General features: G+C 44.5%; 1 protein-coding gene across 1 annotated transcript in view; it reads left to right on the top strand.

The window, feature by feature from the left end:
* The window catches only part of LOC135058077 (hexokinase HKDC1-like), a 117,902-nt gene that overhangs the window by 29,984 nt on the left and 67,693 nt on the right, over positions 1 to 20,225 (top strand). The window contains exons 6-8 of the mRNA XM_063963702.1: positions 1,737 to 1,920; positions 7,024 to 7,179; positions 7,340 to 7,573. Of these exons, the coding sequence (XP_063819772.1) occupies positions 1,737 to 1,920; positions 7,024 to 7,179; positions 7,340 to 7,573 (574 nt within the window). The remainder of the gene's footprint in view (positions 1 to 1,736; positions 1,921 to 7,023; positions 7,180 to 7,339; positions 7,574 to 20,225) is intronic.

Below are 20,225 nucleotides of genomic sequence, written 5' to 3' on the forward strand. Positions count from 1 at the left end.
GCATTCCCAAATAATACAGTATACCTGTTCTAGATGGATGGGATGTACACAGGGGCTTTCAAGTCCTCTATGCCACTTTAGAGACTCCACAACTCCTGCTACCATGGTTGCCTCCAGGTACTGGGGTGTGAGGGAAGTTAGACAGTAGCCAGGGAGACTCCACAGCCCCTGCTCCCATTATTACCACCAGGTACTGGGGTGTGTGGGAAGTTAGACAGTAGCCTGGGAGACTCCACCGCCCCTGCTCTCATGATTGCCACCAGGTACTTGGGTGTGAGGGAAGGTTTGCAGTAGCCGAAACCCCCACTACCAGTAATTCCTGCGTTTGCCTCTGAAAACCCCCACTGGCGGTACACAGGGGAACTACTATTGTGTGGCACAATATAAGGGGCATTACTGTCTGGTATAGTGTGTAAGGTGCACTACTACTGTGTTGCATAATGTGTAAGGAGCACTAGTGCGTTGCATAATGTATAAGGGGTACTACTACGTGATATAATGTGTAACGGGCATTACTGTAGGGTATAATTTGTAAGGTGCACTACTATAGTGGCATAATGTGTAAGGGGCACTAGTGTGTGGCATAATGTGTAAGGAGCACTAGTGTGTGGCATAATGTCTAAGGGGTATTACTGTGTGACATAAGGTGTAAAGGGTACTACTGTGTAGCGTAATGTGAATAAGGTTCCCTAGTGTGTGACTTAACATGTATAAGGGGTAGTACTGGGTGGCGTAATGTGTATAAGGGGTACTACTGTGCTTTATAATGTGTATAAGGAGTACTACTGCATGGTGTAATGTGTATAAGGGGTACTACTGTGTGGCATAATGTATACTACTGTTTAGCATAATGGGGGTAATTATGAGTTGATCGCAGCAGGAACTTTGTTAGCAGTTGGGGAAAACCATGTGCACTGCAGGGGGGGCAGATATAACATGTGCAGATAGAGTTAGGTTTGGGTGGGTTATTTTGTTTCTGTGCAGGGTAAATACTGGCTGCTTTATTTTTACACTGCAACTTAGATTGCAGCTTGAACACACCACACCCAAATCTAACTCTCTCTGCACATGTTATATCTGCCTCCCCTGCAGTGCACATGGTTTTGCCCAACTGCTAAAAAAAAATCCTGCTGCGATCAACTTGGAATTACCCCCATGGTTTTGCCCAACTGCTAACAAAATTCCTGCTGCGATCAACTCGGAATTACCCCCAATGTGTATAAGTGGTACTTTTGTATTGCATAATGTGAATAAGGTACACTACTGTGTGGTACAATGTGAGCAATGGGACTACTGTGTGGTGTAATCTGAATAAGAGACACTACCGTGTGGAATATTATGAATAAGGGACACTAGTGTGTGATTTATTGTGAGTAAGGGGGTACTATTGTGTGGCAACACCCCTTCACCACGAGACCATGCCACTTTTTTATGCAATGACCATACTTAAAATATACAGGGTGCACCAGTGCTCGTACTAGCAAAAAGCACCAAAAATATGGTGGTGGCGGGGGGGAAACGGGTGCTGGTCCCTTACTTTGACAGGGGCACTCGGACCCCTAGATACACTACTGCCTACAGTATGTGTTTATGAAATTGAGATGGAGCTCCTTTGAGATATTGCTGTATCTATGATCTGGAATTGGTGCAAACGGGAGGCTGATGTTTGGCTATGATGTCAATGCTTAGATATGGAAGTGACCAAGGCTTACATCTGTCCGCTTCTTGCCCTGTAGGGAGTGGTACAAATGCCTGCTATATGGAGAACCTGAGTAACATTGACCTTGTTGAAGGCGATGAGGGAAGAATGTGCATTAACACAGAGTGGGGAGCATTCGGAGATGACGGCTCTTTAGATGACATCAGAACAGAGTATGATGAAGAAATAGATTTGGGCTCTATCAACCCTGGAAAACAACTGTAAGACCTTTTATCTATTTCCACTCTTTGATAGCATGCAGGTGTGAATGTGCCGTACTACAAAGTAAGCTGCTGGGTGCTTAAAACTAGACAGTCAAGACAACGTTGCTAATGTCTAATAGACATATAGGGCCTTATTCTGAATTGCATGCTAGTATATAGCGATCTGTGCATCCATCATGGGGCTGCTTGCACATCATTAAGATTTTCTGAGCGATTATGACTTGTATGCATCTCAGTCTTTTCTCTGCAACAGCTGAATGGCCATTACTGGTGGTTCTCCCAGCGGAAGGGCTGCGTGTTTTGTGATTGCATAGATACATACAACTCTGGTGTATAGTCGCATTAACATTCTGTTCTCTGTAGGTGTCCAGAATAGCAATTTAATTACTTGGTAATCAAAATCAGGCCCAAAGTAGATAATGTTTCCGGTATGAATGGTCGACCATGTTATGGTCAACAGTCATTAGGTCGACCACTATTGGTCGACATTGACATGGTCGACGTGGACACATGGTCGACACATGAAAAGGTCAACATGAGTTTTTTTTACTTTTTTGGTGTTGTTTTTTGCGTAAAGTGACGGGGAACCCCAATTAGTGCACCGCGTCCCCTCGCATGCTTCGGGCAGATTACCGTTCCAATCGTAGTCCACGTGGATCGTTAAGTATGGCAAAGTTCCACAAAAATGTGAAAAACTCATGTCGACCTTTCATGTGTCGACCTTTCATGTGTCGACCATGTGTCCATGTCGACCATGTCAATGTCGATCAATAGTGGCCGACCTAATGACTGTCGACCATAACATGGTTGACCATCCAAACGGATACCGTAGATAATATACATTTGATTACAAAATAATGTTTACTGTACAAAGCAGTACAGTAAACACACATGAAGAGGGCACTGTCTGCCTTACTCAAGAGACACTAAGGGGCCTATTTATCACCATCCGCATCCTTGGATGCAGATGTCATGTAATAAAATCGCCCAAACTCGCACTGCGATAACTGATTACATCGCAGGTATGTATCAATTTTCGCATGCAGGGACAGAGCTTGCGGTCATGCTCTGTACCTGCGATGCCACTTCGCAGCATCATCGGGGTATTTTTCGTAAAAAATAACCCGATGTGCTGCTGCACATGCGCCGCACCCGCCGACACTGCCGCTACCGTCACCACCCGGTCGACTCCCCCCCCCTTTGCAACTATCCCCATGCGCCGCGGACACTCTCCAGCAGGATAATATACTCACCTTTCCAGGGAGCCAGTCCGCGCTGCTTCTGCTTGGCTGCCGGATCCTGTGTGCTGCGGTGACCCCTGGTGCTGTAAAGTAGGCTGCCGCTTTGCAGCGTCACTTTACTGCACCGGGGTCACAGCGCAGCATATGGAATACCCGGCACCCAGCTCCCTGGACAGGTGAGTACGTTTTTTTTTCGTTTTTCCTTTTTTTTTTTTTAAACACTTTGATTAGCTTGTGTGTCCATCGGACACACAATGCTGATCACTGGAGCCAAGTCCCGCTCAGCTTTCTCTGCCAGGGGCAGAGAGAGCTGGGCAAAAGGGGGCAGATCGCAGTGCTGCCCTGTTATCTCGCCAGCTCATCACAGGGCACACTGCGGTATTCTTCCACATTTTTTTTTTTAGTAAATTTGGCCACATCGCATTTCCAATTATACGTATGGAGAATGCGATGTGGCTTAAGTGAATTAAAGGGTTTGGAGCAGTTTTTATGAAAACTGCTCCAAATGCCCTTTGATACATTCAGGTGATACTGAAATAACGTGAAAAGTGTGTGAAAACACCCTTTCTCACATTATTTTAGTAAAAATAATGTTAATAAATAGACCTCTAAGTCTTAAAAAGTGTCAAATCTTTTGAAGTCATAGGAAAGTACAAATAATGGGTTCTGAGGATATTTCCACTTCTAAAATAATTCCTGTTATATGGGTGACCTAGTCCTATATCCAATCCATACCTCCTAACTTTAGAAAGTTTAGAGGAGGGACACAGATGCGATGCCCACCAAAGGTGCATGCCTGAAATTGTGGAAATGCCGTGATTGCGGACCACGGCACGTTTTCGCTGCTGTGGGGGGCATGCCGAGCGCTCTGTACCATGGGTGAGATAGTCTCCCAACTGACTCCCCACCGCGGGACATTGTGACCTGCGGGTGGTACAGCAGAACAGTCCCAGAAAAAATGGACTGTCCCTCCAAAATTGGGGAGGTATGCTATATCACTAGGTCAGAAGTTATAGGGACACTCCTGACACAAATGTTGTATACTCTGTAGACCCTGCTAGCGTGACAGGTAGACAAAGTTAATCCGAAAGGTGAGGGCCAAAGAGCAGGCTACTGCAATTATAAAAAGGTCTGTTTAACTGAATCTAGTGTGCGTTCCTTGGAGGACAACTATGAGTTGAGAACGCTTCATACCTCTTGCCTTTTTGAACCTCCCACAACAGAAACTCCTAACATCATTTTAGTAAGTTGGGATTTCTGACCCACTGTCAGATCACTGAATGACTCCTTGCTGGTGACAGTTACCTTGTCTGATTAACCGCTCATGCTGACGTAACCATAGATCACTGTGATTTTCAGATTGACATATCTGGAGAATTGGCCGGCCATTCGAATGTAAATTAGATTTTTTTTTGTGGCTGCACATGGTCTAAATCTCTGAAAAGTTGCAGGGTGCATGCATTCCATATGCAAAACGGTCAGTTGACACCCAGAAACGCCCACTTCATGTCAATTACTCTGCGGTCAGCAGTGCAACTGAAAAGCTTTGGCCGTTGTAAAAGTACATCACGCGTGCGCATTGCGCCGCATACGCATGCAGAGAAGTGCCGTTTATTTGCCTCATCGCTGTACAGCGAACGAATGCAGCTAGCGATCAACTCGGAATAACCACCTATGTTACTAGCATTAGAGATGAGTGGTTCGGATTTTTAAAAATCCGAACCGCTCTGAACATCCGGGATCTGAGTTGGCTCAGATCCCTATTTGAGCCGAAACCTCGAGGTCCCACTGTTGAATCTTGCGGTTTTGGCATGGGCGCCAATTTCTAAAATCCCATTGGAATCAAAGGGCTGACTGCTGATTGGCTGAGAAAGCTGTCTGTCACAGCTCTCAGCCAATCAACGCGTCCCCACAGACTACAATGGTGGCCATCACTGCACTAATGACAACGCTGCCCGCACTGTTGACAACCCCACAATGCCGGCACCCCAAGAAGTTCCCACCCCCTGGCACCCCCACACTGATGATACCATTGATACTCCCACACTGAGGACACCGCCGGTATTCCCACACTGCCGACACTGCCGGCACCCCTGCACTGAGGACATTGCTGGCATTCCCACACTGCTGACACACCCCCGTACTGAGGACACCGCTGGCACTCCTGCTTTGCTGGCTCCCTTTCACTGAGGACATCCCCGACAATCCTGCAATGCCGACACCACCAGCACTTCAGCAGTACCGACACCACCGGCAACCCTGCACTGAGGACGCTGCCAGCACTGCTGACACTCCAGCAGTGAGGACACCGCTGGCACCCCCACATTGCCAACACAGCTAGTAGTACCAACTCCACCAGCAGCTCCACACTGAGGACACCATCACTGCCAACACTGCCAGCACCCCAGCAGTACAGACCCCACCGGCAACCCCACACTGAGGACACAACCAACACTACCAGCATCCCTGCACTGAGAACACCATCATCACTGCCGACACCACTGGCACCACAGCAGTACCGCTGAATGCCTGCAACCCCACACTGAGGACTCTGTTAGCCCCCTTGCACTGCCGACACTCCCGAATTGAGGACTCCACCGGAATCCCCTGTCACAGTAAGTGTACTATTGGTGTATCCCGCACTATATCCATCCCGCACTGTATCCAACCCACACTGTATCCCTTGCTGTATCCAACCCACACTGTATCCCATACTGTATCCAACCCACACTGTATCCCATACTGTATCCAACCCACACTGTATCCCATACTGTATCCAACCCACACTGTATCCCATACTGTATCCAACCCACACTGTATCCCATACTGTATCCAACCCACACTGTATCCCATACTGTATACAAACCACACTGTATCTGACCAGCACTGTATCCAATCCACACTGTATCTGACCAGCACTGTATCCAAACCACACTGTATCTGACCAGCACTGTATCCGAACCACACTGTATCTGACCAGCACTGTATCCAATCCACACTGTATCTGACCAGCACTGTATCCAAACCACACTGTATCTGACCAGCACTGTATCCAAACCACACTGTATCTGACCAGCACTGTATCCAAACCACACTGTATCTGACCAGCACTGTTTTCAACCCACACTGTATACCCCAGTTTAGCCAGCCAGCCTTTGGCCAGTATTGGTGAAAACAATATTGTGAGCTGTGAGGTGGTCAAAATGTAGGGAAAGTGACTGGACATTTATGTTATTGAGGTTAATAATACTCTAGGAACAAAAAAAGGCCCAAATTAAGTGTTTATAGTTTTTTTTTGTCAATTTTATTTTAAAATTCCAAATCCAAAACCAGTCACATCGTTTTGGCAAATCCAAATCCAGCAAAAATGCTCCGGCGCGCATCTCTAACTAGCATTAACATACAGTTATAGGTGCGGCTATGGCAACAAGCACTAACGCGGTCGCAGCAGCGTACCACACAGAATAAGTCACATATTGTTCAGATCTCTTCATCAGCTCACTGTTATCCTGTAACATATTATTATATCAGAGGAGATTATTTCTAAATAAATATTAAATGTGTTCTGTAGTCTTGGGCACTCTGATGTTATTTCCACCTGTTTCATCTCAATAGAAGTAGTTAGCTGTTGAGCGTTCTGTTGGTTAATGATAGCATATACATAAAGCAAGTGTAGTTATGGTGGTGTCTTACTGTCTACAGTTATATCTTTGACAGGAACCTTCTCCTATGGAAGGCATCACTTGATAAAACTGAGACTCCCACGTAACATACTTATTGGTACCTAGGTAAATTTCTGATGGCTGTGGTGACAGATGGAACAGTGAGAATAATGCTGCTATTTATCCCCTGTCTTTAGATTTGAGAAGATGATCAGTGGTTTGTACATGGGAGAACTTGTCAGGCTTATTCTACTGAGCATGGCAAAGAAAGGCCTTCTGTTTGGTGGGAAGATCTCTAATGCTCTCCGTACCAAGGGAAAGATAGAAACAAGTCATGTGGCTGCCATGGAGACGTAAGAAGATGTTTAATGCATTTATAAAAACTGCACGTGTAACGTTAAGGTTACAGCAAAGCGGATCAGTAACTGTAGCACTTCCACTTACGGCGATACTTCAACACTAGTGTCTCCTGCCAGCTGACGTTATTGTGTAATCTCTGGTTCTCTGTTACAGATATAAAGAAGGGCTGTATAATACCAGACAGATATTACTTGACCTTGGCCTGCAGCCATCAGAAGATGATTGCATTGCTGTGCAGCATGTCTCCACTATAGTCTCCTTCCGATCAGCCAACCTCTGTGCAGCTGCTCTTGCTGCCATCCTCACACGGCTTCGAGAGAACAAGAAGTTAGACAGGATGAGGACAACAGTTGGAATGGATGGAACAGTTTATAGAACTCACCCCCAGTAAGTGTCCTATCATACAGATAATAGAACGTACCTCTCAGTAAGTGTCCTATCATACAGATAATAGAACGTACCTCTCAGTAAGTGTCCTATCATACAGATAATAGAACGTACTTCTCAGTATATGTCTTATCATACAGATAATAGAACGTACCTCTCAGTATATGTCTTATCATACAGATAATAGAACATATCTATCAGTAAGTGTCCAATCATACAGATAATAGAACGTACCTCTCAGTAAGTGTCCTATCATATAGATAATAGAACGTACCTCTCAGTATATGTCTTATCATACAGATAATAGAACACACTCCCAGTAAGTGCCCTATCATACAGATAATAGAACATACCTATCAGTAAGTGTCCTATCATACACATAATAGAACATACCTCTCAGTAAGTGTCCTATCATACAGATAATAGAACGTACTTCTCAGTAAGTGTCCTATCATACAGATAATAGAACACACTCCCAGTAAGTGTCCTATCATACAGATAATAGAACACACTCCCAGTAAGTGTCCTATCATACAGATATTAGAACGTACCTCTCAGTATATGTCTTATCATACAGATAATAGAACGTACCTCTCAGTATATGTCTTATCATACAGATAATAGAACGTACCTCTCAGTATATGTTTTATCATACAGATAATAGAACTCACCCCTAGTAAGTGTCCTATCATACAGATAATAGAACATACCTCTCAGTAAGTGTCCTATCATACAGATAATAGAACGTACCTCTCAGTATATGTCTTATCATACAGATAATAGAACTCACCCCCAGTAAGTGTCCTATCATACAGATAATAGAACGTACCTCTCAGTAAGTGTCTACTCATACAGATAATAGAACATACTTCTCAGCATGTGTCTTATCATACAGATAATAGAACTCACCCCCAGTAAGTGTCCTATCATACAGATAATAGAACGTACCTCTCAGTAAGTGTCCTATCATACAGATAATAGAACGTACTTCTCAGCATGTGTCTTATCATACAGATAATAGAACTCACCCCCAGTAAGTGTCCTATCATACAGATAATAGAACACACTCCCAGTAAGTGCCCTATCATACAGATAATAGAACATAATTACCTATCAGTAAGTGTCCTATCATACAGATAATAGAACATACCTCTCAGTAAGTGTCCTATCATACAGATAATAGAACGTACTTCTCAGTAAGTGTCCTATCATACAGATAATAGAACGTACCTCTCAGTAAGTGTCCTATCATACAGATAATAGAACACACTCCCAGTAAGTGTCCTATCATACAGATAATAGAACATACCTCTCAGTAAGTGTCCTATCATACAGATAATAGAACGTACCTCTCAGTATATGTCTTATCAAACAGATAATAGAACGTACCTCTCAGTATATGTCCTATCATACAGATAATAGAACGTACCTCTCAGTAAATGTCCTATCAAACAGATAATAGAACTCACCCCCAGTAAGTGTCCTATCATACAGATAATAGAACGTACCTCTCAGTATATGTCTTATCATACAGATAATAGAACGTACCTCTCAGTATATGTCTTATCATACAGATAATAGAACGTACCTCTCAATATATGTCTTATCATACAGATAATAGAACACACTCCCAGTAAGTGTCCTATCATACAGATAATAGAACATACCTATCAGTAAGTGTCCTATCATACAGATAATAGAACATACCTCTCAGTAAGTGTCCTATCATACAGATAATAGAACGTACCTCTCAGTAAGTGTCTACTCATACAGATAAAAGAACTTCCAGTAAGTGTCCTATCATACAGATAATAGAATGTACCCCCCAGTAAGTGTCCTATCATACAGATAATAGAACGTACCTCTCAGTAAGTGTCCTATCATACAGATAATAGAACGTACCTCTCAGTAAGTGTCCTATCATACAGATAATAGAACGTACTTCTCAGTATATGTCTTATCATACAGATAATAGAACGTACCTCTCAGTATATGTCTTATCATACAGATAATAGAACATATCTATCAGTAAGTGTCCAATCATACAGATAATAGAACGTACCTCTCAGTAAGTGTCCTATCATATAGATAATAGAACGTACCTCTCAGTATATGTCTTATCATACAGATAATAGAACACACTCCCAGTAAGTGCCCTATCATACAGATAATAGAACATACCTATCAGTAAGTGTCCTATCATACACATAATAGAACATACCTCTCAGTAAGTGTCCTATCATACAGATAATAGAACGTACTTCCCAGTAAGTGTCCTATCATACAGATAATAGAACACAATCCCAGTAAGTGTCCTATCATACAGATATTAGAACGTACCTCTCAGTATATGTCTTATCATACAGATAATAGAACGTACCTCTCAGTATATGTCTTATCATACAGATAATAGAACGTACCTCTCAGTATATGTTTTATCATACAGATAATAGAACTCACCCCTAGTAAGTGTCCTATCATACAGATAATAGAACATACCTCTCAGTAAGTGTCCTATCATACAGATAATAGAACGTACCTCTCAGTAAGTGTCCTATCATACAGATAATAGAACGTACCTCTCAGTATATGTCTTATCATACAGATAATAGAACATACCTCTCAGTATATGTCTTATCATACAGATAATAGAACTCACCCCCAGTAAGTGTCCTATCATACAGATAATAGAACGTACCTCTCAGTAAGTGTCTACTCATACAGATAATAGAACATACTTCTCAGCATGTGTCTTATCATACAGATAATAGAACTCACCCCCAGTAAGTGTCCTATCATACAGATAATAGAACGTACCTCTCAGTAAGTGTCCTATCATACAGATAATAGAACGTACTTCTCAGCATGTGTCTTATCATACAGATAATAGAACTCACCCCCTGTAAGTGTCCTATCATACAGATAATAGAACGTACCTCTCAGTAAGTGTCCTATCATACAGATAATAGAACACACTCCCAGTAAGTGCCCTATCATACAGATAATAGAACATAATTACCTATCAGTAAGTGTCCTATCATACAGATAATAGAACATACCTCTCAGTAAGTGTCCTATCATACAGATAATAGAACGTACTTCTCAGTAAGTGTCCTATCATACAGATAATAGAACGTACCTCTCAGTAAGTGTCCTATCATACAGATAATAGAACGTACCTCTCAGTATATGTCTTATCAAACAGATAATAGAACGTACCTCTCAGTATATGTCCTATCATACAGATAATAGAACGTACCTCTCAGTAAATGTCCTATCAAACAGATAATAGAACTCACCCCCAGTAAGTGTCCTATCATACAGATAATAGAACGTACCTCTCAGTATATGTCTTATCATACAGATAATAGAACGTACCTCTCAGTATATGTCTTATCATACAGATAATAGAACACACTCCCAGTAAGTGTCCTATCATACAGATAATAGAACATACCTATCAGTAAGTGTCCTATCATACAGATAATAGAACATACCTCTCAGTAAGTGTCCTATCATACAGATAATAGAACGTACCTCTCAGTAAGTGTCTACTCATACAGATAAAAGAACTTCCAGTAAGTGTCCTATCATACAGATAATAGAATGTACCCCCCAGTAAGTGTCCTATCATACAGATAATAGAACGTACCTCTCAGTAAGTGTCTACTCATACAGATAATAGAACTTCCAGTAAGTGTCCTATCATACAGATAATAGAATGTACCCCCCAGTAAGTGTCCTATCATACAGATAATAGAACGTACCTCTCAGTAAGTGTCTACTCATACAGCTAATAGAACTTCCAGTAAGTGTCCTATCATACAGATAATAGAATGTAGCCCAGGTAAGTTTCCTATCACACAGATAATAGAATGTACCCGCAGTAGTAAATATCCTATCATACAGATAATAGAACTCACCCCCAGTAAGTGTCCTATCATACAGATAATAGAACGTACCTCTCAGTAAGTGTCCTATCATACAGATAATAGAACGTACCTCTCAGTAAGTGTCCTATCATACAGATAATAGAACGTACCTCTCAGTAAGTGTCTACTCATACAGATAAAAGAACTTCCAGTAAGTGTCCTATCATACAGATAATAGAATGTACCCCCCAGTAAGTGTCCTATCATACAGATAATAGAACGTACCTCTCAGTAAGTGTCTACTCATACAGATAATAGAACTTCCAGTAAGTGTCCTATCATACAGATAATAGAATGTACCCCCCAGTAAGTGTCCTATCATACAGATAATAGAACGTACCTCTCAGTAAGTGTCTACTCATACAGCTAATAGAACTTCCAGTAAGTGTCCTATCATACAGATAATAGAATGTAGCCCAGGTAAGTTTCCTATCACACAGATAATAGAATGTACCCGCAGTAGTAAATATCCTATCATACAGATAATAGAACTCACCCCCAGTAAGTGTCCTATCATACAGATAATAGAACGTACCTCTCAGTAAGTGTCCTATCATACAGATAATAGAACGTACCTCTCAGTAAGTGTCCTATCATACAGATAATAGAACGTACCTCTCAGTAAGTGTCCTATCATACAGATAATAGAATGTAGCCCCAGTAAGTTTCCTATCACACAGATAATAGAATGTACCCGCAGTAGTAAATATCCTATCATACAGATAATAGAACTCACCCCCAGTAAGTGTCCTATTATACAGATAATAGAACGTACCTCTCAGTAAGTGTCCTATCATACAGATAATAGAACGTACCTCTCAGTAAGTGTCCTATCATACAGATAATAGAACGTACCTCTCAGTAAGTGTCTACTCATACAGATAATAGAACTTCCAGTAAGTGTCCTATCATACAGATAATAGAACGTACCCCCCAGTAAGTGTCCTATCATACAGATAATAGAATGTACCCCCCAGTAAGTGTCCTATCATACAGATAATAGAACTTCCAGTAAGTGTCCTATCATACAGATAATATAATGTACCCCCCAGTAAGTGTCCTATCATACAGATAATATAATGTACCCCCCAGTAAGTGTCCTATCACACAGATAATAAAATGTACCCGCAGTAGTAAATATCCTATCATTTTGGGCCTAATTCAGATCTAAAGATAATGCTCGCAGCAGCTTTGCAAAGGCAGGGGATAATTCAGATCTGATCGTAGCAGCAAATATGTTAGCTAATGGGCAAAACCATGTGCACTGCAGGGGGGGCAGATATAACGTGCAGAGAGAGTTACATTTGGGTGGGTTATAGTGTTTATGTACAGGGCAAATACTGGCTGCTTTATTTTTACACTGCAATTTAGATTTCAGTTTGAACACACCCCACCCAAATCTCAAGCCATGTACACACGGCACGATGCGGCTTTAGCTCGGCATTGACTATTCGACAGGGCCGGAGCCCGGCCCGCCGATCTAGTCAATGTTGGGCTGCCTGTACAGTCTATATTTGCTTGCGATGCCAATTCCCCAGGACCGCGCACAGTGGCGGAACTAGCGAGCGGTGGGCTCAGGTGCGACAAAATGCTTTGGGCTCCCCCCCCCCCCCATCCCATCCAAGTCCACCCCCTCACCCCTGGGAAGGATCTGGTGAGGGCGACCTGCTCAGGGCCAGAGAAATGGATACCTAGCAACAGTGCCGTAACTGGACATTTTAGCACTGTGTGCAAGAAAGGGCATCGGAGCCCCACCCCTGCATGCAAAACAGGGGCAGTGCGCGCCGTAGGCGCGTGCAAAAATACATAGTGGCGTGGCTTCGTGGTGAAGGGGTGTGGCCACAAAATAATACCAATTCATAAAACGGTGCACAGTAGTCTCCATTATTCAAATTACGCCCCACAGTAGCACCACTACACCAGGTAGAGACCCTTTTACACCTTACGGCGGACAGATTCCTCTTTTTACACATTACGGCAGACAGCGTCCCCTTTTTACACATAACGGCAGACAGCGTGCCCTTGTTACACATAGCGGCAGACAGCGTGCCCTTTTTACACATAACGGCAGACAGCGTCCCCTTTTTACACATTACGGCAGACAGCGTCCCCTTGTTACACATTATGGCAGACAGCGTCCCCCTTTTTACACATTGCGGCAGGCAGATTCCCCCTTTTTACACATTGCGGCAGGCAGAGTCCCCCTTTTTACACATTGCGGCAGGCAGATTCCCCATTTTTACACATTGCGGCAGGCAGATTCCCCCTTTTTACACATTGCGGAAGACAGTCCCAAGAAAGAAAGAAAGAAAGAAAGAAAGAAAGAAAGAAAGAAAGAAAGAAAAGAATTATACTTACCCCCTCCACTGGCTCAGGCTCCTCGGTGCAGCTTCTGGTCACGATTCCGGGGCAGGAGAGGAGGAGGGAGGTGGAGGAGGGAGCCGCAGCAGCGCTGTGTTATTGGTGGAGGTGCTGCTGCTGCTGCCCCTCTGCTTCACTATAGGCTGTTCTCGGAAGACAGCCTATAGTGAAGCAGAGGGACAGCAGCAGCAGCGCCTCCACCAGTAACAAAGCGCTGCTGCGGCTCCCTCCTCCACCTCCCTTCTCCTCCTTATCCCCCGTGCCATTGCAGTGCGCTCCTCTCCTCTCTGGGCGGTTGTATGCTGCGGGCAGCGGCATGTAATGAGTCGGTTTAACTCATTACATGCTTTGGGCCCCTGGACAGAGGCAGGCCCCAGTGCAATGCACTGGTTGCACTGGCGGTAGTTCCGCCTCTAACCGCACATCAGCATCGCAAGCTGTGTACACACGGTGCAATGGGGGTCATTCCGAGTTGTTCGCTCGTTATTTTTTTCTCGCAACGGAGCGATTAGTCGCTAATGCGCATGCGCAATGTCCGCAGTGCGACTGCGCCAAGTAAATTTGCTATGCAGTTAGGTATTTTACTCACGGCATTACAAGGTTTTTTCTTCGTTCTGGTGATCGTAATGTGATTGACAGGAAGTGGGGGTTTCTGGGCGGAAACTGGCCGTTTTATGGGTGTGTGCGAAAAAACGCTACCGTTTCTGGGGAAAACGCGGGAGTGGCTGGAGAAACGGAGGAGTGTCTGGGCGAACGCTGGGTGTGTTTGTGACGTCAAACCAGGAACGACACTGACTGAACTGATCGCAGATGCCGAGTAAGTCTGGAGCTACTCAGAAACTGCTAAGAAGTGTCTATTCGCAATTCTGCTAATATTTCGTTCGCAAATTTTGATAAGCTAAGATTCACTCCCAGTAGGCGGCGGCTTAGCGTGTGCAAAGTAGAGATGAGCGGGTTCGGTTTCTTTGAATCCGAACCCGCACGAACTTCACTTTTTTTTTCACGGGTCCGAGCGACTCGGATCTTCCCGCCTTGCTCGGTTAACCCGAGCGCGCCCGAACGTCATCATGACGCTGTCGGATTCTCGCGAGGCTCGGATTCTATCGCGAGACTCGGATTCTATATAAGGAGCCGCGCGTCGCCGCCATTTTCACACGTGCATTGAGATTGATAGGGAGAGGACGTGGCTGGCGTCCTCTCCATTTAGATTAGATTTAGAAGAGAGAGAGAGAGAGAGATTGCTGTGATACTGTAGATTAGAAGAGAGTGCAGAGTGCAGACAGAGTTTAGTGACTGACGACCACAGTGACCAGTGACCACCAGAGACAGTGCAGTTGTTTGTTTTATTTAATATATCCGTTCTCTGCCTGAAAAAAACGATACACAGTCACACAGTGACTCAGTCTGTGTGCACTGCTCAGCCCAGTGTGCTGCACATCAATGTATTGTATATAAAGCTTATAATTGTGGGGGAGACTGGGGAGCACTGCAGGTTGTTATAGCAGGAGCCAGGAGTACATGATAAATAATATTATATTAAAATTAAACAGTGCACACTTTTGCTGCAGGAGTGCCACTGCCAGTGTGACTAGTGGTGACCAGTGCCTGACCACCAGTATATTAGTAGTATTGTATACTATCTCTTTATCAACCAGTCTATATTAGCAGCAGACACAGTACAGTGCGGTAGTTCACGGCTGTGGCTACCTCTGTGTCGGCACTCGGCAGGCAGTCCGTCCATCCATAATTGTATTATATACCACCTAACCGTGGTTTTTTTTTTCTTTCTTTATACCGTCGTCATAGTCATACTAGTTGTTACGAGTATACTACTATCTCTTTATCAACCAGTGTACAGTGCGGTAGTTCACGGCTGTGGCTACCTCTGTGTCGGAACTCGGCAGGCAGTCCGTCCATCCATAATTGTATTATAATATATACCACCTAACCGTGGTTTTTTTTTCGTTCTTTATACCGTCGTCATACTAGTTGTTACGAGTATACTACTATCTCTTTATCAACCAGTGTACAGTGCGGTAGTTCACGGCTGTGGCTACCTCTGTGTCGGAACTCGGCAGGCAGTCCGTCCATCCATAATTGTATTATAATATATACCACCTAACCGTGGTTTTTTTTTCGTTCTTTATACCGTCGTCATACTAGTTGTTACGAGTATACTACTATCTCTTTATCAACCAGTGTACAGTGCGGTAGTTCACGGCTGTGGCTACCTCTGTGTCGGCACTCGGCAGGCAGTCCGTCCAACCATAATTGTATTATATACCACCTAACCGTGGTTTTTTTTTCATTCTTTATACCGTCGTCATACTAGTTGTTACGAGTATACTACTATCTCTTTATCAACCAGTGTACAGTGCGGTAGTTCACGGCTGTGGCTACCTCTGTGTCGGCACTCGGCAGGCAGTCCGTCCAACCATAATTGTATTATATACCACCTAACCGTGGTTTTTTTTTCATTCTTTATACCGTCGTCATACTAGTTGTTACGAGTATACTACTATCTCTTTATCAACCAGTGTACAGTGCGGTAGTTCACGGCTGTGGCTACCTCTGTGTCGGCACTCGGCAGCCCGTCCATAATTGTATATACCAGTGACCTAACCGTGGTTTTTTTTTCTTTCTTTATACATACATACTAGTTACGAGTATACTATCTCTTTATCAACCAGTCTATATATTAGCAGCAGACACAGTACAGTGCGGTAGTTCACGGCTGTGGCTACCTCTGTGTCGGCACTCGGCAGCCCGTCCATAATTGTATATACCACCTAACCGTGGTTTTTTTTTCTTTCTTTATACATACATACTAGTTACGAGTATACTATCTCTTTATCAACCAGTCTATATATTAGCAGCAGACACAGTACAGTGCGGTAGTTCACGGCTGTGGCTACCTCTGTGTCGGCACTCCGCAGCCCGTCCATAATTGTATATACCAGTGACCTAACCGTGGTTTTTTTTTCTTTCTTTATACATACATACTAGTTACGAGTATACTATCTCTTTATCAACCAGTCTATATATTAGCAGCAGACACAGTACAGTGCGGTAGTTCACGGCTGTGGCTACCTCTGTGTCGGCACTCGGCAGCCCGTCCATAATTGTATATACCAGTGACCTAACCGTGGTTTTTTTTTTCTTTCTTTATACATACATACTAGTTACGAGTATACTATCTCTTTATCAACCAGTCTATATATTAGCAGCAGACACAGTACAGTGCGGTAGTTCACGGCTGTGGCTACCTCTGTGTCGGCACTCGGCAGCCCGTCCATAATTGTATATACCAGTGACCTAACCGTGGTTTTTTTTTCTTTCTTTATACATACATACTAGTTACGAGTATACTATCTCTTTATCAACCAGTCTATATATTAGCAGCAGACACAGTACAGTGCGGTAGTTCACGGCTGTGGCTACCTCTGTGTCGGCACTCGGCAGCCCGTCCATAATTGTATACTAGTATCCAATCCATCCATCTGCATTGTTTACCTGAGGTGCCTTTTAGTTGTGCCTATTAAAATATGGAGAACAAAAATGTTGAGGTTCCAAAATTAGGGAAAGATCAAGATCCACTTCCACCTCGTGCTGAAGCTGCTGCCACTAGTCATGGCCGAGACGATGAAATGCCAGCAACGTCGTCTGCCAAGGCCGATGCCCAATGGCATAGTACAGAGCATGTCAAAACCAAAACACCAAATATCAGTAAAAAAAGGACTCCAAAACCTAAAATAAAATTGTCGGAGGAGAAGCGTAAACTTGCCAATATGCCATTTACCACACGGAGTGGCAAGGAACGGCTGAGGCCCTGGCCTATGTTCATGGCTAGTGGTTCAGCTTCACATGAGGATGGAAGCACTCAGCCTCTCGCTAGAAAACTGAAAAGACTCAAGCTGGCAAAAGCACCGCAAAGAACTGTGCGTTCTTTGAAATCCCAAATCCACAAGGAGAGTCCAATTGTGTCGGTTGCGATGCCTGACCTTCCCAACACTGGACGTGAAGAGCATGCGCCTTCCACCATTTGCACGCCCCCTGCAAGTGCTGGAAGGAGCACCCGCAGTCCAGTTCCTGATAGTCAGATTGAAGATGTCAGTGTTGAAGTACACCAGGATGAGGAGGATATGGGTGTTGCTGGCGCTGGGGAGGAAATTGACCAGGAGGATTCTGATGGTGAGGTGGTTTGTTTAAGTCAGGCACCCGGGGAGACACCTGTTGTCCGTGGGAGGAATATGGCCGTTGACATGCCAGGTGAAAATACCAAAAAAATCAGCTCTTCGGTGTGGAGGTATTTCACCAGAAATGCGGACAACAGGTGTCAAGCCGTGTGTTCCCTTTGTCAAGCTGTAATAAGTAGGGGTAAGGACGTTAACCACCTCGGAACATCCTCCCTTATACGTCACCTGCAGCGCATTCATAATAAGTCAGTGACAAGTTCAAAAACTTTGGGTGACAGCGGAAGCAGTCCACTGACCAGTAAATCCCTTCCTCTTGTAACCAAGCTCACGCAAACCACCCCACCAACTCCCTCAGTGTCAATTTCCTCCTTCCCCAGGAATGCCAATAGTCCTGCAGGCCATGTCACTGGCAAGTCTGACGAGTCCTCTCCTGCCTGGGATTCCTCCGATGCATCCTTGCGTGTAACGCCTACTGCTGCTGGCGCTGCTGTTGTTGCCGCTGGGAGTCGATGGTCATCCCAGAGGGGAAGTCGTAAGCCCACTTGTACTACTTCCAGTAAGCAATTGACTGTTCAACAGTCCTTTGCGAGGAAGATGAAATATCACAGCAGTCATCCTACTGCAAAGCGGATAACTGAGTCCTTGACAACTATGTTGGTGTTAGACGTGCGTCCGGTATCCGCCGTTAGTTCACAGGGAACTAGACAATTTATTGAGGCAGTGTGCCCCCGGTACCAAATACCATCTAGGTTCCACTTCTCTAGGCAGGCGATACCGAGAATGTACACGGACGTCAGAAAAAGACTCACCAGTCTCCTAAAAAATGCAGTTGTACCCAATGTCCACTTAACCACGGACATGTGGACAAGTGGAGCAGGGCAGGGTCAGGACTATATGACTGTGACAGCCCACTGGGTAGATGTATGGACTCCCGCCGCAAGAACAGCAGCGGCGGCACCAGTAGCAGCATCTCGCAAACGCCAACTCTTTCCTAGGCAGGCTACGCTTTGTATCACCGCTTTCCAGAATACGCACACAGCTGAAAACCTCTTACGGCAACTGAGGAAGATCATCGCGGAATGGCTTACCCCAATTGGACTCTCCTGTGGATTTGTGGCATCGGACAACGCCAGCAATATTGTGTGTGCATTAAATATGGGCAAATTCCAGCACGTCCCATGTTTTGCACATACCTTGAATTTGGTGGTGCAGAATTTTTTAAAAAACGACAGGGGCGTGCAAGAGATGCTGTCGGTGGCCAGAAAAATTGCGGGACACTTTCGGCGTACAGGCACCACGTACAGAAGACTGGAGCACCACCAAAAACTACTGAACCTGCCCTGCCATCATCTGAAGCAAGAAGTGGTAACGAGGTGGAATTCAACCCTCTATATGCTTCAGAGGTTGGAGGAGCAGCAAAAGGCCATTCAAGCCTATACAATTGAGCACGATATAGGAGATGGAATGCACCTGTCTCAAGTGCAGTGGAGAATGATTTCAACGTTGTGCAAGGTTCTGATGCCCTTTGAACTTGCCACACGTGAAGTCAGTTCAGACACTGCCAGCCTGAGTCAGGTCATTCCCCTCATCAGGCTTTTGCAGAAGAAGCTGGAGGCATTGAAGAAGGAGCTAAAAGGGAGCGATTCCGCTAGGCATGTGGGACTTGTGGATGCAGCCCTTAATTCGCTTAACAAGGATTCACGGGTGGTCAATCTGTTGAAATCAGAGCACTACATTTTGGCCACCGTGCTCGATCCTAGATTTAAAGCCTACCTTGGATCTCTCTTTCCGGCAGACACAGGTCTGCTGGGGTTGAAAGACCTGCTGGTGACAAAATTGTCAAGTCAAGCGGAACGCGACCTGTCAACATCTCCTCCTTCACATTCTCCCGCAACTGGGGGTGCGAGGAAAAGGCTCAGAATTCCGAGCCCACCCGCTGGCGGTGATGCAGGGCAGTCTGGAGCGACTGCTGATGCTGACATCTGGTCCGGACTGAAGGACCTGACAACGATTACGGACATGTCGTCTACTGTCACTGCATATGATTCTCTCAACATTGATAGAATGGTGGAGGATTATATGAGTGACCGCATCCAAGTAGGCACGTCACACAGTCCGTACTTATACTGGCAGGAAAAAGAGGCAATTTGGAGGCCCTTGCAC

The sequence above is a fragment of the Pseudophryne corroboree genome, chromosome 3 (genome assembly GCF_028390025.1).
Source record: "Pseudophryne corroboree isolate aPseCor3 chromosome 3, aPseCor3.hap2, whole genome shotgun sequence".
In the NCBI taxonomy this organism is placed as follows: Eukaryota; Metazoa; Chordata; class Amphibia; order Anura; family Myobatrachidae; genus Pseudophryne; species Pseudophryne corroboree.